We start from the raw sequence: 24,239 nt of genomic DNA, 5'->3' as shown, positions 1-24,239 counted from the left end.
AGCGACCGGCATCGACCACTGGAATCGAAGCGGTGAAAGGCGGGGTTAAGATTTCGATGTCAAAGTCAATCGGAAGAATTTGATGAAGTTGTGCGCGTCGGAAAAGTAAGTTTCGAACCCAATGGCCGAAAAAAACCAACCTGAGGATGAGTTGATGTCCATGTGCCCTATCGTCCAAGGGAGGAGTCACCTATCTCGTGAATGCAAAGACTTCTTCTAAGACAACAACAAGGTGCAAGCATCTGAGCCCAACACCAGATGGCAATCTAATGCTAAGTGTGTGATCTGCAGCTCATAAGCCTTGAACATACACACACACATATATATATATAAATATATACACACATACATATGTATACACACATATATACACACACAAGTTCATATACATGCACAGTTAAAAACGCAGTTATGGTTACAGAGAAAAAACCCACTGAAAATACTCTTGAATTCCCTAGTTATGGTTTGGTCCTAAACTAGAGCTCGCACATCTGCCATGCAAACTCACACCAAACGTAATGCTCATGATCTCACCTTTGATTTAACAGACAATCTCACTAGTGACATTATTTCACCTTACCTTTAAAATGATGGTTGTTAAAACTATCAATTCATTATGATCTTTGTCTGTGTATGTATTATTCTAATTACTGTGTTTAAGCACTGCATTAGGTGTTACAAAACAAAAAATAGGCTTTTGCCAGCGTGTAATATAAAAGCGTTCTATGCAAAGATAACTCATCTGAAGGAAAAAGCTACAGAACTGATAGATTAATTAGGCCAACACAGCAGTTTGTTTGCGAAATAAGTTCATACCATCAGTCAGTAATCAAATGAGCACTGAATGAAACAACCACAACTTTCTGTTGCAAGTAAAATAGCTTATCGTCCACCCCACTACAAAATCTGTTAAACAATTCCAGCCCTTAGATTAAAGCGAAACATTTTCTATGATTAAAAGTCACGCAGTGCCTGCGTTTTGCTTGTAAGTACTAAAGAATTCCTACAGAGATGGACTATCTTTTTAGGATAAAAAAAACACATAGGAACTAAACAATGCACCCTTTCTATATATGTTCGTGTCGGATTGGGAGTTAAAAAGTTGAAATTTTGACTATCAGCGTAACGTTAAGGCAAAACTGACAGGCTGGCATTCATTAACATAATTTATAAGGGGTGGGCGAAAAGATATTTGCCTTCATGAACAAAAAGTTGTGCACATTTCTTTAAAATGCTCAATGAAAGTTAGCAAACATATGACATGTAACCTAATCAGGGTAACATATCTTTAGATGCTTCAGATGAGTGATGCTTATTTTTTGCTTTAGATACTAGTACACAAACTGGAACATATATAGAATGAGAGAGTTGGAAAGATGTATTGTGGATGGTTAAACACTTCATTTCACCATCAAAATTGAAGTGCGGCTCAATATTTACTCACATTTCCACTTGATTCTTCACTGTAGAAGAAGTATCAGGAGACAGAGATCCGTCAAACCTTTTTCCAATTTTCTCGTCTGCCAGGAAAGAATATTCATAGGTTTATACCACTTTGAAAGAGTGAGACAGAAGAGACAAACAAGTTACTCACCTTCAGTAAAGCCTTTTCTAGTACAGACTATCTACTCTGATTCCTAACCGTGTGAATTTCCCTAGAAGCCAGGCTGAACGATGAAACTTTTGCCAGCAATTCCCTCATGTGTGACAGAATGTTGTCGGTATTTGCCCCACTCTGAATAGTACGTAGACGACCCTAGAAATCCACCACCTCCATGTGCATATGTCAGCTTCTTTCTGTTTCAGCACCATCAGACACTGAGCTTTGGAAATCAGATACTGCAGTGGGCAGATCAATCGGGATTTGTAAAGTGCGGCAAATCACCTGTGAGGGTATCCAAGCGCTAGGTTCTTGCTGGGCTCAATAGAAAAGTCAGGTTTTGAGTACCTTTCTTGAATTCCGGGAGACAGGATGACGTCCAGGCCTGGCCTGGCAGTTGGGGCTGGACTGTTCCCATGGGGGCCATTGTCAAGACTGATTTGCATATGACTATGTCCAAACAGAGGTGGTGTGGTGAGCAAAAAAACATTGGATTACACTCAGATCTGTGACGTGGGGGGGGGAGGGAGTGGAAATGATTGACTTGTTCAGCATTCCGTCCATTATTTGTTCTTTTTGCTTTTGTCGCCCAAAGTGGGACGGGTATGCCCAGAACTGGGTACGGTGCTCACTGTGCCACTGGATTTAAGTTAGCCTGGCTGACGAGCCGTAATACCCTGAAACTGCTCCCAGGAGGATGGTTTCCAATCCAGGAACGACCTAACCTGGCAGTTCGGGCTGGACTTCTCATGGGGAGCAGTGCCAAGACTGATTTACATATGGCTGGGTCCAAAGTGGGGTGGCATGGTGAGCAAAAAACTATGGATTAAACCCAGATCTGTGAGGGAATGTTTGATTTCTTCATGATTCCGTCCATCAATTGTTTTTTTTTGTTGCTAATGTTCAGAACTGGCACACAACGCGCCAGCACAGTGGTAGAAGAAGCCTTCGCTGACGTAGGTCAGTCCACTTACTTTTGCGGAGACTCAAGATGTGTAGGTTGTAGCATCTCATCTCAGATGTTACTTGAGCCACCTTTCCAGTGTCATATACAGTCCGTACATTTCAGAACCAGATTCTGTTCTTGCACTTGGTACTCAGAACCTCTGTCATCCTGTCAGTAGTTTCCTTGCGGTTTTGACTACTGGCAATCATGCACGTCTCGTGCCTAGAAGAATTAGTGGTACTTACTTCGGTTTCTGTAACAAATGCTTTTTTTTTTTGTTTATGGGACAGGGTTGTTAACCTTGTGCTCACACCATAACCTAGAGGACCTTTGACATGTCCGGCTTGGGAAACCCTGCCAGCAGACTAAGCTCCTGTCAGCACAGCTCTCCAGGTCATGGAGACACAATCCCCTTGACCACTTCAGGGTAGCGATGCTCCAAAGTTACTCTGGTAGAGGGAACAGGCAAGTCTTCTTGGGGCTGTTTCTTGGTAAACCCATGACCGATCTGGATGGAGTAGTTTCTTACCTATAACTCCAGTTCTGTAGTAGGTGTATCTCTGTTATAGTCATAATCTGTGAATAGTCCCGCCCATGTGCATGGACCCAGGAGCAATAGAAATAGTCTCTTAAGTTGTCCTCTTCTGCAGTCCTGCATAGCCAATTAAGAAAATCAAAGACAAATAATGCAGCCTGACATTAACAAGGCTACACTGGCCAGCACTTCATCCTGAAGTGACAAAAAAGATAGCCAAATAATATTTAAATTTACACATTTTGCTAAGTTTCACACCAAGAGAAAGTCCCCTTCACAAAAATCCTTTGTCAAGATAGAGAGGAAGGGTTGGACAGACAAGCCCCATAGGCTGCCATTATGTGTCTGGAAAAGGGATACCGTGCCTTTAAGGAACCCTCTAGAGACTCTCGGTATCCCATGATGCACAGCCAAAGACAAGTTACTTTCAGTTCTTTTTGAAGGTGTATAAAGCCAGGCCTGTAGCATTCATGATGTCGTCGTTTCATCCACTGGGGAGGAGGGCAGGTCGCTTATGACTATAACAGAGATACCCCTACTACAGAACTGGAGTTACAGGTAAGAAACTACTCCTTCTGTAGTAGGGGATCTCTGTGTATAGTCAATCTGTGAATAGAATGGCAAGCCCATCCCAAACAATCCAAACCCAGCGGTGGAAGAAACATATAGAATCACTACTGTGCAAATAAATTTCTCAGCGAAGCCTGCCCAACCTGCACATCTGCCTTGGCATCAGAGTCCAAGCAGTAATACTTAGCAAAGGTATGGACGGACTTCCAAGTGGCAGCGCACTGCTGTTGGCAATGAGAACATTACGCAGCAAAGCCGCAGTAGCCGCTTTGCCCCTGGTAGAGTGAGCCTTAGGCTTACCCCCTAGAGACTTGTTAGCTTTCTGGTAACACAACTGGATACAGGACACAATCCACCTAGAAATTGACTGTTTAGAGGTGGCAAGACCAGTCCTGACCGAACCATAATTAACAAATAACTGATCCGATCTACGAATCTCCTTTGTCTTATCTAAGTAGAATTTTAATACCCGTCTCACATGAAGTGAATGAAAGGACCTCTCCGCCGGAGAGGAAGGATGTGGAAAAAAACGTTAGTAAAGAGATCGTTTGATTGACATGAAAATCAGATATCACCTTAGAGAGAAACTTCGGGTGAGTCCTCATGACAACCTTAGATGCATGAAACACAGTATAGGGCTCTTGGCAGCGCAGGGCCTGGATCTCACTCACCCTGCGAGCCGATGTTATAGCTACAAGGAAAGCTGCCTTCCAGGATAAATGCTGTAAAGAAACCTTATGAATAGACTCAAAAGGCTCCTTCATCAATCTGGACAGCACCACATTAAGCTCCCACGGAGGCGAAGGACGCCTAATGGGAGGAAACACCTTCAGACCTTCCAGAAAATCTTTGATGACAGAGATTTGGAAAAAGGAAGTTTGTGAAGGGCATTTCCTATACGCAGTTAAAGCTGCAAGGTGAATCTTAAAAGAATGAAAATTAAGGCCAGATTGAGCCAAATACAGCAAGTACGGAAGGATGACATCCTCCTTGCAGGATGTAGGATCAGCATCTTTAGAGGCACACCAAATGCAGAATCTCTTCCATTTGTATGCGTAGGAAGTCCTCGTAGACGGTCTCTTTGCCTCTTTTAGTATCTCCATGCAGCTCTCTGGAAGATTTAAATGTCCATACTGCACTAGTTCAGGAGCCATGCTGCCAAACTCAACGACGAGAGTTTGGGATGCACCATCTGCCCTCCGAACTTCGTGAGAAGGTCTGGCCAACATGGAAGCTGAAGATGCGGCAGGAGAGACCGGTGTAGTAGGTCGGTGAACCACCACTGCCAAGGCCATTCCGGAGCAATGAGGATCATTCTGGCCCGTGACTAGGACAGCTTGATCAACACTATCAGGATCAGGGGAATGGGCGGAAAAGCGTAGAGAAAGCTGCTCGACCAGTTTATCCACAGTGCATTCTCCAGCGTTCCCGGTTGGTAAAACCTGGAGGCGAAGTCTCGGCATTTGCTGTTTTCAGCGGTGTCAAACAGATCGATGTCTGAAGTACCCCATCTTGCGAAGATGTCTCTTAACACATCGTCGTTTAAAACCCACTCGTGGTTTTCTTGAACAAGCCTGCTGAGAGCGTCTGCCTGAGAATTCTGTACACCTGGCAGATAGGTCACCGTTATCTTCAGTCCCATGGCCAACAGCCATTTCCAGATCGCTTGAGCTTCCAGAGACCGTGTGTGCGATCTTGAGCCCCCCTGCTTGTTGAGGTAATACATCGTTGTTGTGTTGTCCGTCTGTACAAGCAGGGAATTGGTCCGAAAGGACGGGTGGAAGGCTTTCAGCACCAGATGAACAGCTCTGAGTTCCAGAAAATTGATGTGATACGTGGATTCTGTCTGAGACAACGTGCCTTGGATTTGAAGGTGGTCCGAATGCGCTCCCCAGCCCTGGAGAGACGCATCTGTCACAATGGTCTGAGTCGGTATCTCCTTGTGGAATGGAATCCCTTTGAGGAGATTCTCCAGTGAACACCACCACTTCAGGGATTGTAGAGCGTGTTGAGACAGTTGGATCCTGTCCTTCCAGCTCCCTCGCCTCTGGTCCCACCGATCCTCCAGACATTCCTACAACGGCCTCATGTGGAGGCGTTAATGTGGAGTGAGAAAGATACAAGAGGCCATCAACCCCAGGAGAGAGGAGACCGTCCTCCCCGTCGGTGATGGAACGGACATGAGAGTCTGAGCTTTCCGAAGGATCGATAAGCGTCGCTCCTCCGAAGGACACACGCTTGCCTTGAGAGTATTGATGGAGGCTCCCAAGTACTGCAGACACTGAACAGGAGTCGGGACAGATTTGGATATGTTGATGTGCAGACCCAATTAGTTCAACAGAGCAGCCGTCCTGTTGAAATGTAGTTGCGCCTCCTGGAACGTGGATGCTTTGATCAGCCAGTCGTCCAGGTACGGGTAAACAAACACATTGTTCTTTCTCAGGTGCGCTGCCACCACCGCCATGCACTTTGAAAAAGTCCTGGGAGCAGACTTCAGGCCGAACGGAAGTACTGTATACTGATAGTGGTTGGTGCCGACCAGGAAACGCAGGAACTTCCAATGCTTCTGGGCAATGGGGACATGGAAGTACGCGTCCTGCAGATCTATGGCGCAGAGCCAGTCTCCTTGATGCAGCTGAGGATAAATCTGGTGCAGGGACAGCATATGGAACTTTTCTCTGCGAATCCATTTGTTTGCTTGCCGCAAATTCAGAATGGGCCTGAACTCGTTTTTGTCCTTTTTCCGCACAAGAAAGAACCTCGAGTATAGACCCTTTCTTCTCAGAGATGGAGGAACAAGCTCTATCGCCCATTTTCTTAACAGGGTATCGGCCTCCGCTTGGAGTTCGCATAGCAGGTATTGTGAGCGAACTGGTGGAATAGCTGGAGGAGGGCTGATAAAGCATAGACTATACATTGCACACAATATTCAGCACCCACTTGTCCTGAGTAATTTTTCTCCACTCTGCCAGGTAGTTCTGAATGCTTCCCCCCACCGGAGTGGGTAACAGAATAGGGGGAAGTAATCCCTCAGGGTTTAGACCCAGCCGGGCCCTTTTTCCCTGATGTGGACTGTTGGTTGCCTCTGCCCCTTTGACGTCTCTGAAAAGGCTGCAGCTGAAACTGCTGCTGCTGCTGTTCAGCCTGACGACACTGCCCGTGTAGGAACCGCTGGGAAGAATAGCGTCGCTGGTAGGGGTGGAAAGTTTTACGCTGTTCTTTGGGTTTCTCCAAGCCAACAGCCTTGAGTGTCTCAACTTCCGCCTTCACGCGAGCCATTTCCTCGTCTGCATGGGCACCGAAGAGCGTGGAACCCGAAAAGGGCAGATTATCAATTCGCTGCTGTGCCTCCGGTTTCAGGGAGGTAAGCCTTAACCAGGAGTGCCGCCTCAGAGTCACACCGTGACAGTATTCATGGGCTGCCAGGAGAGAGGTGTCTGCTGCCGCAGGGTGATCTGATTTGACACCATCATGCCCTCATTAAGAATCTCCTGAAAGTCCTCACGCTTGCTCCTAGGGAGGAGTTAAAGAAATTGCTGGAGAGACTCCCATAAGGAGCGGTCATAGCGGCCCAAGAGGGCAGTCGAGCTTGCTGCCTTCACGGAAGTGGCTGCTCTACTGCAGACCTTCCTCCCCGCCGAATCCAGTCTGTGGCTTTCTTTGTCTGGTGGTACAGTGGACGATGGAGCCGTAGAGTGCCGTTTCTTAGCTGCCGCCACTATAACCGAGTCCGGAGGTGGATCCGTTCGCAGGAATGCGGGGTCAGAGTCCGGGGGCCTGTACTTCTTTTGAAGCCGTGATGGGGCAGACTTCACAGAGGCAGGCGTCAGGAACAGTTCCATAGCCGGTTCCTCCAAACCGGGCACTAGAGGAAGCAGAGGACGAGAGAGTTGCTTCCGTTGTAGCGTCTCGAAGATGACAGAAGTGGACGGGGCAGGCACAGCCAGTGCGATCCCCAGTTTAGCCGCTCCTCAACAGCACATCTTGAAACGTGGCGATGTCATCGACCAGTGATACCCTCGTAGGAGGAGAGTCTGACAAGGTCGGAGAGTATCTTCCACCACTAGAGGAATACGTGTCCCTAGGGTACCTGGAGTGTGACCTCTCACGGCGGTGACGATGTCGAGACCTGGTAGAAGATCTGTGCCGGCTACGAGAGCGATGCCCCAACCGGCAGCGAGATCTCAGCCTTCTAGGCACAGTCGGAATCACTGGCACAGGCTGCTGAGGCGGAGGCGGAGGCGGAGCCAGAGGTGGCGGAGGAGGCAGAGGAGGAACAGGAGGAGGAGGTGGCGGAGGAGGTGTCGCCGTCCGAGGCCGTGGAGGCGACAGACTAGGGACCACAGGCTGGGTTGTTTCCGGAGACCTAGATGGTGAATTCCGAGTCCGAGGTATGAATCACTCTCCTCCTCTTGCGGGCAGGCCTTGAAGAGGGTGCTCTGGAGGCAGTATCCCCTGCCGGTGCTGCCTTGACCTAGGACTGTCAGATGTGGAAATGCTGACCACAGAGTGTGACAGGCTACTCGACGTCGACTTTCTACTCTACCTCGACTTCCTTTGTGACCTCGACTTCCTTTGTGACCTCGACTTCCTTTGTGACCTCGACTTGCTCCTCGACGGCAAAGATCTCCTCGACGGCGACTTGCGCGTCGACGGCGTACGGCGGTGTCACCTCGACGGCGAGCGCTGATGTCTTCGGGACTCAGATCGACGATGATGATGTCTCGACGTCGTCTGTGATGTCCTTGACGTCGACCTCGTCCGAGGTCTCGACGTCCTTTCCCCTGACGCCGAACGTCGACGCTGTTTAGACCCAGAGCCCTAGGTCGACGGGGAGCATATCGTAGTCATACCTTTCGACGTCGTAGCCATAGACGTCAACGTCATCATAGCCATCGACGTCGGCCGGGACCGTTTCTGGGCCTTCTCGTGACTGGGGAGCCCCCCAGAGGCCGAAGCACGGGAAGTGGAAGATGAAAGGTTCCCTCCATGCCCAGAGGCCCCACCTGCATTCTGATGTCGTCTCTGCTCCAGGCCTTGAAGACGAATCTTCTCCCTGTCACGCAGGGTCCTCCTGGAGAATGACTTGCAGATGACACAGGAGTCAGGAACATGAGAAGATGGAAGACAGAGTATGCAAACCCTGTGGGAGTCTGACTTGGCCTTCTTCCTGCCACACTCAAGGCACTTGTCAAATAGAGCTGGCATTTTGACAAAAAGGAAGTGGCTTAGCTGGCCAAAAAGGACAGCAAATGGAAGATAATGGCCCCAGACGTCGAATGAAACTCTAAAACTATCAAAAAAGCTACAAAAATTGAAGAAATACCAATAAAGGTAGAGCTCAATGCTCCAGGGTCCTGCTAGCAGGAGCCGGAAAAAAGAACTGAAAGTAACTTGCCTTTGGCTGTGCATCATGGGATACTGAGGGTCTCTAGAGGGTTCCTTAAAGGCACGGTATCCCTTTTCCAGACACATAATGGCAGCCTATGGGTCATGTCTGTCCAACCCTTCCTCTCTATCATGACAAAGGATTTTTGTGAAGGGGAGTTTCTCTTGGTGTGAAACTTAGCAAACTGTGTCAATTTAATTATCTTTTTTGTCATTTCAGGATGAAGTGCTGGCCAGTGTAGCCTTGTTAATGTCAGGCTGCATTATTTGTCTTTGATTTTCTCTTAAGTGTCTATGCAGGACTGCAGAAGTGGACAACTTAAGAGACTATTTTTATTGCTCCGGGGTCCACGAACATGGGCGGGACTATTCATAGATGAGTACTATACACAGAGATTCCCCTACTGCAGAAGCATACTACAATCCATCCAGAGATTTAATTTAATTTAATTTAATTTTTGGCATTTATAAAGCGCGAACGAATACCCGTAGGCGTCTCTTTTGGTCCTCTTTTGCACGGCTTTGCATTTCTTAGCTGCAGACAAACTGCAGAAGTTGATCATCCTGTCTGTAGTCTCTCATTAAGGCCACATAGAAGCTAAGCTCACTCTTAGCGACAAGGCAGTGGAGCCTTTCTTCTAGGCTGGAGAGGTGAGGCGGTGCACAGAAAACTGGCAAAGTGATGGACTGCCCTATGTGGAAGCGTGTTACTATCTTGGGCAGGAATTCCGCTTTTTGTTACAAGGACTAATTTGTACTGAAAGAAAGATATATAGTGGAACTAACAAAGCCTGTAGTTCATTCACTCGTCTGGCCAATGTTATGGCAAATAGAAATGCGGTCTTGATGGTAGGAAGGGAAGATAACTTAGTATGGGTTTGAAAGGAGTGCACATCAGGTAGATGAATACCAAATGAAGGTCCCATTGTGGCATCACAGTGTTGGTGGGAACATGCGGAATAGCTCTTTCAAAAACACATCACAACAAGTGACTTAAAAATCAACTGTTGATTAGGGAAATGTTGGAAGGCCTAAAAGGTAACTTTTTATTACTGCCACAGCAAGGTCTTGCTGAGCTGGATACAAGAAGAATATCTGATAACTCTGCCTTCAGGAGTTGGATGTTTGGGAGGAACACCAAGCAAAAAACACCTCACAGCATCCTGCATGAACTGATTTTGTGGATGTACGTAAGGCATATCCAAGGGAGGACTGCTTTGGGAACTCCAACGTGCGTTCTCTGCAATGGCAAACAGATCGAGTCAGGGTTCTTCATTTCTGAAAGATGCCCTGTGCCACCTTAGTGTGTAATTGTCATTTATGAACGGATAGTCAGGGGCAATGTCTGCTTAGTTGGTCCGACCGGATGTTTAAAAATCATGCCAGGTGCTGGGCAGTTGGAAAAATGCAGAGAGTGTTCAGCCACTACCAGAGACGCAAAACTCCCTGGCACAGAGCCCACAACCCCATATTGCCTGTTTGTTGCAACGCCACATGGTGATTGTGTTGTCTGTGACAATCTGCACTCATTACATCAGGAACATATTTCGAATGTCCGGGACATGAGGTGGCAAGATGGCTTGGAAAAGTCCTCTCTCTAATTTATGCGCGACTCCGCCATGTTGATGGAAAAAACAAACAAAGTCAACAGGTTGGCCGTAGACGGCAAGTGGCCTACAACTGTTTGAAGTGAGCCCGCCTTCAGTAGCCAGTCATGGAGGCATGGGAGGACTAGTATTCCTAACCTCTCAGCAGATGGTGTGCGACTACCACTATCACCTTGGTGAACACCTGAGGTGCACTAGTATGGCTGAATGGGAGCACAGAGAACTTCCTCATTGCCTACCTGAAACTGTAGGTAACGCAGGTAATACCTGTGAGGCAGCAAACAGATATGTGAAAGTATGCGTCCTGTAAGTCTAGCACTTCCATCCAGTCTACGGGTTACAGTCGCAAACAGCACTTGGGCTAGCCTAGCCAGGCTAGGATGAAAAGTCTAGGATGGGCCTCCATCCTTCTTCGGCACCAGAAAGTAGTGGGAGCAGAAACCAGTCCCGATCTCCTATGCTGGCACCCTCTTTATTTCTCCCATGGCCAAGAGAGACTGAACTTGTCCACGGAGTACGGACAAGTGGTCATCCGGGAGGTGTTGTGGTGTGGGTGGTATATTTAGAAGGGGAAACATCCATTACAAAGCAGGCATTGCATCCTTTAAGACGCATATGCCATTACAACGCATATGCCATTACAACGATTACTACGGTAAGTGTTGGAGGCAAGGGCCCTACCCTATATTTTATTGATTTCATTTTAATGTGTATATCAATGTTATAGGATTTTTTAAAAATAAAAGAATTTTATTTATGAGGGTTTGTCATCCATCCTCTGGGACGGGATGGATTGAAATAGAGGTTGTGGAAACGAGGGGGGAGGGGATTATTAATACCCATGCTCCACAATCTGGAGAACTCATTGGCCTAACGTGATGCTCCGACATAGGTAAAAGGTGACTAACTCCCACTAGCCAATCGTGTTGCGCCAAAGAAATTCTAAAGTGGTTTTGCAGAAGCGTTGGGGTAGGGTAACATGTTGTCCCTGGGGCTCTGTATCCTGTTGGTCAGGGCTGTACGCAGTTGGCCAGGGCCCTGGAAGCTGTAGGTCTGCTCCCCGCCTGGGATGCCTGTTGCAGCTGAGGCACTTATTGGTGAGGTCTCTGGTGATATCCCCTGCTGAAGCCTTGAAAGACAGTATTCATCAATGGGGATACCCAGTAATGTGCAGAACCTGGGACGATTATAATGAAAGGAACAGTGGTATTCTTTATCCCCTTCTACCGTGGGATTTCAGTAAATGTTATATATACATCTGTCTAAACACATATTCAAAATAAATGGCACAAACTAATTGTGTTATTATGTAGCATATTTAAATTTTAAATGGCATAAATCATGTATCAACATGAAACAGGCCATATACACATAGTATCTAGTGCGAAAGTGAGGTGAAGTGTATTATACATAAATCACAATATATTACATTGAGTGCAAAGGACTATTTACACTAAATCATTTACATTTAGGCACAGAGTAAGAACACGTTTCTTTTCTCAAGATGAAATGGAATAATATTCCAGTTCTATTTGTCCCGGTCAAATTGGAATTTTGTGCTTCTATTTATGCATCGATGTTTCGACCCTTGATTATATGTCGTAAATGTAAGCAAACGTGGGTCTGCCTCAGGACAAGAACAAGATAGCCTGTGTATAGCCGTGTGGATAAGGTTCCAAATGGAATCCAATGTATGAGTGGGAGGCTATTGACTTGCTTCCTCCTGGAGCTTATAAGTTGCTCGTAAATGTATAGAAGATAAATCAATCAGGGGTGGGCACAGCGTGCTCTAAAACCATCTCTGGCGTCATGCACTCAGAGACATCAAGGAACTACAGCAATTAGTATGGGCGTTCGCCTCAAAGCCGTCTTATTTGGTCCGTTAATCGTGAAGATTAGGCACAGAGTGCTCGTAGATCATCTCCAGCTAGCCACGCTCAGAGTAGTCACTGTTGTGGCAGAAGCCAAGGAAGTAGCACTGCTGTTGGAAAAACTGCCAAAATGGTTAAGTTAGTCCCAGATAACAGGAAGTGGCCTTTGTTCTCTTTAAATCGTTAGTGTCTAGACGGCCTTCGCTCCAAAATATTCTGAGCCATCAAAGGGCATGTCCATAAAGGACTGTTGCACATCCAAGCCTTCAAATGTATTCCAGACCGGACTAGGTACTTTGCAGAGTCTTGACCATCCAAGATTAGCTGCTGCAAGGTCAGTCTAATATCTTCCGGGACAGCTGGCAAAACGTCTGCCATCCTGTCCCACAACATACGTGGGTACCTGCCTAGGAAGCATGAGATATTAACGGACCTTAGGTGAGACTCGTACTAGAGAACACCTGTTTTGCAAATGGACTTCCTGTTGGGTGGAGTGGTAGAAAAAGTATTAGGGTCTAGGCGACTGGACGATGCCTGTACAACCAAGCTCCATTGGGTGGGATGCCTGTGCAAAAAGTCTGCGTCTCCAAGGGCAAGCCAAAGTCTTCTCGCCACTGGTCTAATTAATGGAAGGTAAGATCTTGTTTTCGCCTCGGACCTCATTTTAAGGTAATAAGGGTTCTTAGCATGGACCAGTGGCACTGTTAGCTTCCGATCAGTGTAGCAAGATACAGAAATGAAGGAACTGACATCAGTGCACAGAAGTGGCTCAATAATGGGGGCCTGATGTCCTATCCAGAGTGAGGAGGATCCAATGCGGAAATGCACGATGCGACCTGTGGACATGTGAGGTAATTGTTGAAAAGTTACTGGACCCACCCTGGTTCCTGAAGAAATTCACAAGGTGAAGAATCAGTGGTTAGGAGACTATCAGAATTACCATTATTTGCAGTGAAATGGAATAAAGTTAAATCCAACTTCTTTTGACTATCTAAACATTAGAAAACATCTTTTATCTCTGACAAAGTCCCCATCATGGGTCTCCTGAATAGACTTGTACATTTTAAAACAGGTCATGACTGACATCAGAAACCCAGAACTCACTTTACAACACCTTCAATCAGTTTTGACTGTTAGTGCTTTAGTAGCTAAAACCCAACCACACAGAAAAGCTTAGACTTCGCTCCAGATTATGTTTATGTTTTCACCGTTCGAAAAAGGGGTTTGTAGATTTGCATAAATCTCCATATTGGTGTTTGGATACTTTCCTGCCTACATTGAGAAACAAGCGATTCTGAAGACAAAAAAAAGAATGGATTTTCAAATGTAAATAACTTGTTCCATTTGTGCACAGTATATGGATCTATCACACAAATGCTGCAGGTAGCTTGGAGAAAGTTGTAGAATATGACAGCATATCCATTTAGAAATTCCTAAATATTTTGCATTTTTTACCTGGCTGGTATAACCACACAATTGCTCAGTGTGTCCGAGTTAACGTTGCTGCTCTGCAAATGTCAAATAATGGAATGTTTTCTGAGTAGGTTAACGTAGCCATCTTCTTGAGAGAAGGGCGTTGCATTTGTGCTATTTTATGCATTGTTAAATTTAATCTTGCATAGCAATTGTGAATGCATTTATCAATCAAGATGTCAATGCCAACTTAAGAATGGGCTTGGCCAGAATTGCCTCTGCGTTTGACAAAAAAAAATGTGTGCTCTGCTGGAGACTGTAATATGTCATAGTCCGTAACATTGAGGAGTCTCCACAGCGCCTGGAATCGGAGGGTGTCTGATACCATAAAGAGAAGAATCCAATACAACATCTTCTCTTTTTGGAATTGGACCGGGGGGGTGGGGGGGGGCTATATATATATATATATATATATATATATATATATATATATATATATATATATATATATATATATAAAAATAAATAAATATAAAACCAGTAGATAGTCAATCTTAGGACCTATTATCCATAGGAAATCGTCAACATTCTATTTGGAATAACTTTGGCGCGGGTTGACGAATCTTCGCAAAATTTTCAAAACTCGTGGCCCGCTCCTATCCTGAAAGTCTCGGGGTGATTCGTCAAGCGGGGGCCGAGAAAAAAAGGGGTGTCCCAAAACGTGTTTTCCCCATGCAATTTTCCATAGGGACCGTTGATCGCGGGTAGAGCCCAAACGGAATTAAACCAATTTTGGCAGAAAGGTTGACACTCGTGCCTTTTGGTTAAATGGTGTAAATCCGTTCAGTAGTTGCTTAGAAGATCAAATATATATCTATGTCCTCGGAGGATCTGCGCACCCTATGCACACCCAGCACGCACCCTTCCGATCACGAGCTGCATGCTAATTGGCTGTTACCTGACTGTAAACACTCCAAACCAGGAAGTGTTGGCAGCCATTTTGTGCCTCGGTAGAAGCGAGGCTTAAGAAATCAGTGGATAAAGGGGGCAGGATAGACCCTCTAGATTTGCCGGGGGGGGGGGGGTTTGGGGGGCAAATCCCGGGGGCAATAAATGGGTGGGGGTGCTCAAAGACCCCTCCAAGCCCTGGGGTTTCAATATTGTGGGAGGGGGCCGTCGATGGCCCTGGGGACCGCCACCCCAGGCTGGCTCCTGCAGTGTCTCGGGGTGCCCACCCCTGGGACACTGCTGTTTGCTATGGCAGGGCGTGACTCGAGGCTCCCGCCCTGTCATAGCAAACTTGGTTTGGATTTTGAAAGACAGCAGGAAACCTGCTGTCTCTTTCAAAATGCAAACCATATTGCTTTTTCACACGGGGAGCTGCAAGTTAGCAGCACCCCGTGTGGAAAAGCAATGCCGGCTCCCGAAGGACGCGGGGAGCCGGCTGAGCCCGTGGGGGCATTGGAGCTCCCCCCATGGTCTCCAACGTTGTATATAGGCCCCGGGGGATGGGGTCCCCGGGGAGAATAGAAATGAGTAATAGGTGCTATTTTCTTTTTTTTAACAGTATGATTAGCAGTCACGCATCCAGCGCGGCCCCCTGGTGGGCACGCGTTGGGTGCACGAGTCCTATCGCGTTGGGTGCACGATTCCGCTTGCAGCCCCTGGTGTGTACGCGTTGGGTGCACGATTCCTCTCGCGTCGGGTGCGTGATTCCAAGCAAAAAAAAAATATATATATTTTTGAGCTAAACATCAAGCTTATGTGTTTCGATCTTGAGTGGCTCTAAAAAAGAGCCGGTGTGTTCATTGAGAGATTTTGGTACTTATAACTAAGTACCTATACAGAGTCTAAAGTTGTTGAGGAAGACTCCGTTTCCCTCATCAGTAAAATGTACACCATATCTCCTATAGATGCCTTGTATATTAAAACGCAGATGGTTGTTGTAAATGGACCCCATTCTATAATTTGAGATAAGCAGAAACAGATTTATTGACATGTTCCCTAGCTTTCTCAATCTGTGGACAAAATTGATTGGACCAGTTCCATTTCTGCCTTTGGCATATGTTAGAATAGACAAAGGTAGTTTGGGGGAAAAGTGACAAATTCTGCAAAGGTGTCCTTGATAAGCATTTCCAGACCTACCCCAGTCAAAGTGCCTAGGTCATTGCCACCACAGTGTACAATTATGAGGTCAGGGTGCTGGAGATGTAAAAAGGATTTAACCAATGGCATCAATTGGTGCCACTTTAACCTTCTCTGTCCAATCCATTTGATGTCTACATTTGGCAAAGCTAGGTCTTTGTCAATGCCTTTGTTTTCTGCATACCTTTGGCTCCAGAAAATATAGCTGTGTCCCACAATCCACACTCTAAGCATCTTGAAAGGAGGTCTGGATGCACTCAGAAAGGTCTCTGTGAAAGAAATGGCAGTTTGAAAACTAAGATTTTTTTAAAATGGTGGATAAGATACAGTTTTGAAAAAAGAAAAGAAATGATTGGCTGTTTGAGAACATTCTAGTCTGAAAACTAGGGTGCATGTTTCTCTTTTTTAAAAGCATGTTATTTATTGGTTAACAAAAATTGTTTGAAAAGATCATCATATAGGATAAGCTGGTATAGTGAAAAGTCAAGCACACTTGCTGTTTTGATTAGCAACACTGTGTGCTGAACTTGTGACCTGTGTGTTCAGTTGAGTGTTCCATGAACTGTTACTATGGTAACAGGCAGAAGCCACATTGGGTGTAGGGTTCAAACTTATGTCAATTGGAAAGGGTTGAAATGTGTAACCAATAGAAATGTGTGTTTGCTTTTGAATTAATGTGGGAAGCAATGTGATTTGATATTTACATGTATATGTGTGCAGAATGAGAGGAAAACTTTGTATTGTACTGCTTTCAGGAAAACTAAAGAATGGCAGAGATGCTGTATAAGAAATTCTGGTGTGTGGCTGACATACTTCTTAATCTACAAAACTATTTGAAAGGTGAGTTATTAATTTGTGAGGGGATGTATGTGGTGCATTTTGTTTTTAATAAGAGTAATGTGTTTCTCCTGCTAAAAGTCCAGGGAGTAGTTTTTCTTGTCTAGAATCATTTTTCTTGTCTAGAATCACATGGCGAGTCTGTGTGCATTTGGGAACCACTGTGAGAGAAGCATTTGGTTACATCGGGTATTTGCTGATTGAAAACGGTTTTAAAATCTGTCATGTTGTCAAGTTTTAGTAGCATTAGAAACCAGTTATTGTTTATGTATTTTCAAAATGAGTCCGGCTTCAACACTAAAATGCAGTGCTAAAATATGTGGAATGTATGCACTCATCTTACCCCTTGTAGACTAGTAAATGTGTTTTGGTAAAAAGCAAGGGATAGCGTTGTTTGTCTAGAATCACACTGAGTCTGTCTGCATTTGGGCAACCATTATGAGAGAAGCATTTGGTTACATCAGGTATTTGCTGAGAGATAACGGTTTTAAAATCTGTCATGTGGTCAAGTTTTAGTAGCAGTAAAAACCAGACATTGCTTATGCATTCAGAAAATGAGTCCGGCTTTCTCAGTAGTGTGCCGTATTGAAATATGTAGAATGTGTGCAGTCACTTAACCCCTTCCAGACTAGTGAATGTGTTTTGGTAAAGTACAAGGAACAGTGTTGTTTGTCTAGAATCACACTGAGTGTGTGTATTTGGGAACCATTGTGAGAAAAGGATTTGGGCATCATGTTTTTGCAGACAGATAAGTGCTTAAAAACGTATCCTGTTCTCACGTTTTGGTAGAATTAGAAACCAGTTAATGTTTATGTATTTTCAAAATGAGTCAGACTTCAACACTAAAATGCAGTGCTAAAATATATGGAATGTATGCACGGATCTTACACCTTGTAGACTAGTAAATGTGTTTTGGTAAAAAGCAAGGGATAGTGTGTCTAGAATCACACTACGACTCTGTGTGCATTTGTGAATCATTCTGAGAGAAGCATTTGGAAATTTCATTTGTTTGCAGACACATAACTGCTTAAAAACCTATGCTGTTCTTATGGTTTGGTAGAAATAGAAACCATTTCTTGTTTGTGTTTGCAAAATGAGTCAAGCTTATACATTAATTTGCAGTAGTAAAATATGTGGAATGTGTGCAGTCACATTACCTCTTCAAGATTGTAAATGTGTGTTTGTAAAATCCAAGGAATCCGGTTTGTTTTCTAGAATCACACTGCGAGTCTGTGTGCCACCTACACACTTGTCTTTCACACCTTCAATTCCCCAGTCAGTATCCATACACTTCCAGCAAACACCCTGTCACTCCCCTTGCACTCTTCCAGTGACCCATTCAGCACCTTGTAGTAATCCATTTACTGCGCCAAAACCCAAACACTTATAAATTCATCGAGGCACTCTCTTTGCCATACTCTAATCATTCACTCAGTATCCAAATAGTCATGCAGTGAGCCAGGCCTTTGCACAAAGACTGCTTCAAATGCCTATCTACTATGCATGCAGGCCTCTAACCACCTACACACTTGTCTTTCACACCTTCAATACCCCAGTCAGTATTCATACAGTTTCCGCAAACACCGTGTCACTCCCCATACACTCGAGTGACCCATTCAGCACCATGTAGTAATCTATTCACTGTGCCAAAACCCAAACACTTATAAAGTCACCTATGTACTCTTTTTGCAATACTCTAATCATTCAGTCAGTACCCAAGTACTCATGCAGTGAGCCAGGCCTTAGTACATGGATTGATTCAAACGCCTATCCACTATTCACGCAGGCCTCTAACCACCTACACAATTGTCTTTCACACTTTCAATTGCTCAGTCAGTATCTATATACTCCAATAAACACCCTGTCACTCCCCTTGCACACCTCCAGTGACTCATCCAGCACCATGTACTAATCTATTCACTGTGCCAAAACCCAAACCCTTAAAAGATTCATCCAGGCACTCTCCTTGCAGTACTCTAATAATTCAGTCAGTACCCAGGTACTCATGCAGTGAGTTAGGCCTTAGCACATGGACTACTTCAAACGCCTATCCACTATGAATGCAGGCTTCTAACCACCTACACAGTTGTCTTTCACACCTTCAATTCCCCAGTCAGTATCTATACACTTCCAGCAAAAAACCGGTCACTCCCCTTGTACTCTTCTGGTGACCCATTCAGCACCACGTACTAATCCATTCACTGTGCCAAAACCCAAACACTTCTACATTCTCCCAGGCATTCTCCTTGCAGGACAGTAATCATTCAGTCAGTGAGTAAGTACTCATATAACGTCCCAGGGCATAACACAAACACTGGTAGAAACCTTTGTCCATTACACATGCTGACCTGTAATCACCTATTTAGTTATTACAATTTCAATCAGTGAAGAGAAAACAAAGTGTTTAAATGGTTTTTATATAGAATGTGTTTGTATAATAATTGAAAAGTATAATTCATAAATTTATTAAATTACATTTATTTATGTTTACTTTTTACAGATATTGTTTATCATCATTAAAATAAAGTTATCATGCCTGAAAAATCAAGAAAGAGAAAAGGACAGAAAAAGGAAAAATGTTCAAAAAAATTCAACAACAAGTAGTGGATGATCAACATCATGTGGCTAAAAAGAAGAAGTCTTCTGGTAGGACAACCAAGGAATTCATTAAAAAACTTTCAAAGCCTACAAACAGTGTGCAGAATGTGCAAACTACTGACAATGATTCGACTAGACAAAAGAAAATCAATAACAGGAAAAGAAAAAAAGATAATTTACACGCAAAAGATTCAAAGTATGGTAAAAGACGGCAAAATCAGTACAAAGAAATACGTATTTTTTTTTTTTTCAAAAGAGTGGTTCTTAATTTGCTGAAAGATGTGAAAAAATATAGAAAACGAGCACAATTTTATAAAAAGAAGAAGCATATTGAATCCATTGTTGAAAAGGCTTTTGCAGTAAAAAGGAAACTATTTATTTTAGTTTTAAACAGAATTTGATCACTAGATAAACAAATCCATTTAATGAAGGCCAAAAGTAAGGGTAAAAGAGTAATTAACAGAACTAATTTTTGTGATTTTTTTGGGTGAATGGAAACACAGTTCAAGTTCTGAGCCTTTCTTTAATGAAGAGAGTTATTTACAGACCAATGATTTGTTGCATGCAGTTGATACCAGTGGTCGAGCTTATGAGGTTAGAAATGGTTGTCCAATTGAGAAAGAGAAAATGATTCCCAGAAACGCATAAGTGATAGCTGATGAAGTTCTAGGCCGACGTCCTAGAGCCCCAGTGTACACTTTGGATTGCAGTAGTATTTGTAGTGTGCGACAAGAATCTATTGATTTTTACGCAATTTCTTACGAGCATATAGTAAAAAATCTGTTAAACAAAAGATTAAGATATTGCATGGACTAGACCCTTGCTGAGTGAGAAAAAGTACTGGCTTGCAAGGTCATTCTCTGGCTTGTCTTTCTAGGAAAGTATGTCAAAGTGTTTTTCACCATTTCAGGATGTTAGCAGCACACCATACTCAAAGGCGAAAATTAGTCAGAAGATTGTATTATGCAAAAAGTCCAGCATTAATGTTAAATGAGTTGGACAGTGCTCTTTTGCGTGGATCAGTATCAGATATGAAGAAGGTTTGTGATGAAATTGAGTTTTGTTACTTTGGTCCTTAACAAGAAAGTGCAGAAACTGATACATTAATAGAAGAAAAATTTGAATAGAATGTTGAACATAGTAGTACAAAACATTAAGGTGATTTCAGGTGAAAGGCCAAATTATTCTTGTATTTGTTGCCGGGGAACTCACTATAAAAATCAGACTAGGACTGTTGATCTGTATTTAAAAAGCGAAACAGAAAATAATGATAAGTGAAAGGAATTTGCAACTTATTTGTTGGTAGAGAATTGTTTTGATTTGGGTTCCGACCAGCATATTTGCAAATATTGTTATAACAAATTAGATGAGAATAAAATGCCCGCTGGAGCTGTTCATAATAATCTAGAGTTGGTTGCTATTCCTCCAGAACTGATAGATCTAAATACGTAGGAGTCTATTCTCATTCAATGTGTGCACCCGTTTCAGGCTATCGTTCGTATGCAGCCTAAAACAGGTAAATTGCCTCCTTCAGATTTACAGAGAGGATTAAAAGGAAGACTTGTATATTTACCTCTAGATTTAAAGAAAAATATTGAAACTATTGGTGTAGAGGATGTAGAAAATGAACCACTAGTTATTATAGTTAATGGTGTTCCTATTAAGAATAAGAAAATCTGGCAAGAGTTAGTGGATGTTAGAAAAGTGCAAAAGGCAACATTGTATCTGATAAAAAATGAGTACTATAGAAATGTGTATGTAGGAGAAGAAGAAATATGATTTAGCAGAAGATACTGAAACGTCAAGTGGACAAATTGAAAAAGTGGACATGTCCAGATGTGAAGAAATCTATGAACATTACAGTGTACATCCACTTCATTCCAAAGAAGTGATGGGGAATACTATTGAGTTATTCCAAATGAAAAAAGCAAAGGGAAGTCCCATGAGTGTATGGGAAGAAAGTTTGGAAGCTCGTATTCCACAGTTGTTCCCAAAAGGAAAAGGTGGACTATATGATTGAAAACAGGAGTACATTTTCAAAATGTTTCTGCGAAGGAATTTATTGATAAAGTACATCAGAGAGATGATCATTTAGAATCTCAGCTGATTAATCTCATGGCATGTCAACGTGGCACTAATGAGTACTGGTACCGTCGTCATGGAGAACTTAAAAGAATGCTAAGAAACTTAGGAACTCCTACGTGGTTCCTTACCCTAAGCTGTGCTGAATACGCTTGGGATGATTTACTTGAATTTCTTCGAGAGGCAAAATCAAATATAAAAAATATTGAATACAAGACACCTGAATTGTGCTCTTTGGATCCTGTTAATGTATGCAGGTATTTCAATCAAAGATTTGAAGCTTTGATGTCTTCTCTGTAATAAAAAGAATCCTTCTCTTGGAGAAGTTGTGGATTTCTTTTGGAGAAAGGAATATCAAGCTCGAGGTGCTCCTCATATACATATGCTCATATGGATCAAAGATGTCCCCAAATTCGGAACCGATTCTGATGATACTGTTTTGTCGTTCATTGAAGAATATGCCACATGTGCCATACCCAAAACCACAGAAGAAAACAATTTAAGACAACAAGTCTTACGATTTCAAAGTCATCGATGTGGAAAATACTGTCGACGAAAGTACAAGTCTAAGGGAAAGTTTTATACCAAATGTCGTTTTGGATTTCCACGTCCTGTAATATCAAAAGGAAGAGTAAGCAGTTTTATATCAGCAGTGAGACATACTATCACTAGAAAGTCTCCAAAAAATTCCTACAATTTGAGAAGATGTGAAGAATCAAAATACATAAATGATTACAATCCGGTTATTCTCTCTATGTGGAATGCTAACATGGATATTCAGTACGTAGCAGATAATTCCATTGCTGTCGCTCAGTATGTAACATCCTACATTACAAAATCAGAAAAGACGGAATTAAAAGAAATGTGGGAAAAGATTTCTCACGAGAAGAGTCTAAGTAAGAAATTATACAGTTTCAGTTTGAAGATGTTATCCCATCGAGAGCTTGGAGCGTATGAATGCTCAGATCAGTTATCATCTGCAAGTTTATACTCCAAATCTAGAAGAATCATTTGGGTGAGTCTATATCTTGCTGCAACACGAAATAGAGTTCTTAAATCTGTACAAGAAAATGAATATTTAGCATTAAATGAACCAGAAAGTACAGATATTCTGAAAACAAATATGTTGGACACATATTATCCAAATAGAAGTCATCTTGAGAACATATGTCTCTATGAAGTGCTGCAAAACTACACTTTTAAACGGAATACTACAGAAAACATCAATGATGGAAAATATGCAGTAATTGGTTCCGAAAGATGTTTGGTGAAACAAAGGAGAGGAAATTTAATTAATCACAGGAAACTGAGTTGTGACACTCCTGATAAAAGGGAATTTTACTATTAAGCACTTTTGCAACTGTTCAAACTGTGGCGTTCAGAATTGAAATTACTTGGAGATTTTCACAGCTATATAGATTCCTTCAATGCTTGTAAAGATACCATAGAATGTTCTGTTTTTGCAAATTATGTGAAAATGTTGAACGATGAAATTGATCAAGAAGCTACTATTGCAGCTGAGATTGCTAGGGACAGTTCTCAAGACAGTCAAAGCTCTGCTCTACTGAGTCAAGATCCACTAGGACAACCAATTGTTGAAAATGAAGCAGCAATCGCCATGAATGAGGTGGAAACAGCAATGCATCAAGTTCAAGAAGATATTATGGACTTAGCAATTTTGGAAGAACTAAATGTTGAACAGAATTAAATATGTCAGCAAGTGTGACAACAGATTGACCATGGACTTCTTCATGAAAAGAAAGAATGCACATGCACCTCATTTCAACCTATACAAATGTATCTTGAGTGGAGAAGTTGGAACAGGAAAAAGTTTCTTAATTAAAGTAATCACCAGTTATCTACAGAAAACAACAGGATCACATTTGTCTTATGTTGTAACTGCTCCAACTGGGCTGGCAGCACACAACATTAAAGGAATTACATTGCATCGTTTACTCATGCTACCTGTGGAGCATGCAAACAAATTGGAATATCACAAGCTATCTGGATAAGCTTGTTTAGAAGTTTCAAGAGTACTAAAGAAAATGAAACTTCTGATTATTGAGGAGGTAAGCATGGTCTCAAACTTAATGCTTGCTCTTGTACATTTAAGAACGCAGCAAATTCTTAAAACAGAGTATGATGCGTTATTTGGAGGAAAACAGGTCATAGTTTTTGGAGATCTACTGCAAATTACTCCCGTAAAAGGACAACCAGTATTTAAAACACTTGCACATGAAGACACCAAAAAGTCCTTGGAAAGTGTTGGAAATGTTAACATTTGGTCATATTTTGAGTACAAAGAACTCACGAAAAATATGCGACAGGCAAATGATGCTGAATATGGAAGTATTCTTCAAGATATAAGAATTGGAGTACTGACAGAACATGGCAAACAAGCTTTGCAAAGTCGACTACTTACAAACTTGTTTCCAAATGAAAATATACTTCCAGAAAAAATATATTAAAAAGTTGCAGAAAATAATTCTATAATCTGCTTAATGCCAACACTGCGCGAGTACTCTATTTTCAATGAATAACTTTTGAAGCTAGAAAATGAAGAAATAAGAAAAATGGAAGCCATTGATAAAATAGAGCATGAAGGAATCACTATTATTTTGATGGACAAATTGAAAACAAAGTTGAA

General features: G+C 43.0%; 1 protein-coding gene across 2 annotated transcripts in view; it reads right to left on the bottom strand.

The window, feature by feature from the left end:
- Positions 1–24,239, bottom strand: part of KIAA0232 (KIAA0232 ortholog) — a 467,980-nt gene that overhangs the window by 271,194 nt on the left and 172,547 nt on the right. For both annotated transcript variants that reach the window (XM_085642449.1, XM_085642448.1), the window contains exon 5: positions 1,445–1,520. In XM_085642449.1, the coding sequence (XP_085498575.1) occupies positions 1,445–1,520 (76 nt within the window). The remainder of the gene's footprint in view (positions 1–1,444; positions 1,521–24,239) is intronic.

Source organism: Triturus cristatus, chromosome 2_2 (assembly GCF_964204655.1).
Source record: "Triturus cristatus chromosome 2_2, aTriCri1.1, whole genome shotgun sequence".
NCBI lineage: Eukaryota > Metazoa > Chordata > Amphibia > Caudata > Salamandridae > Triturus > Triturus cristatus.
Note: the sequence above shows the minus strand (reverse complement) of the source record. Positions and strands in the feature narration are given on the sequence as shown.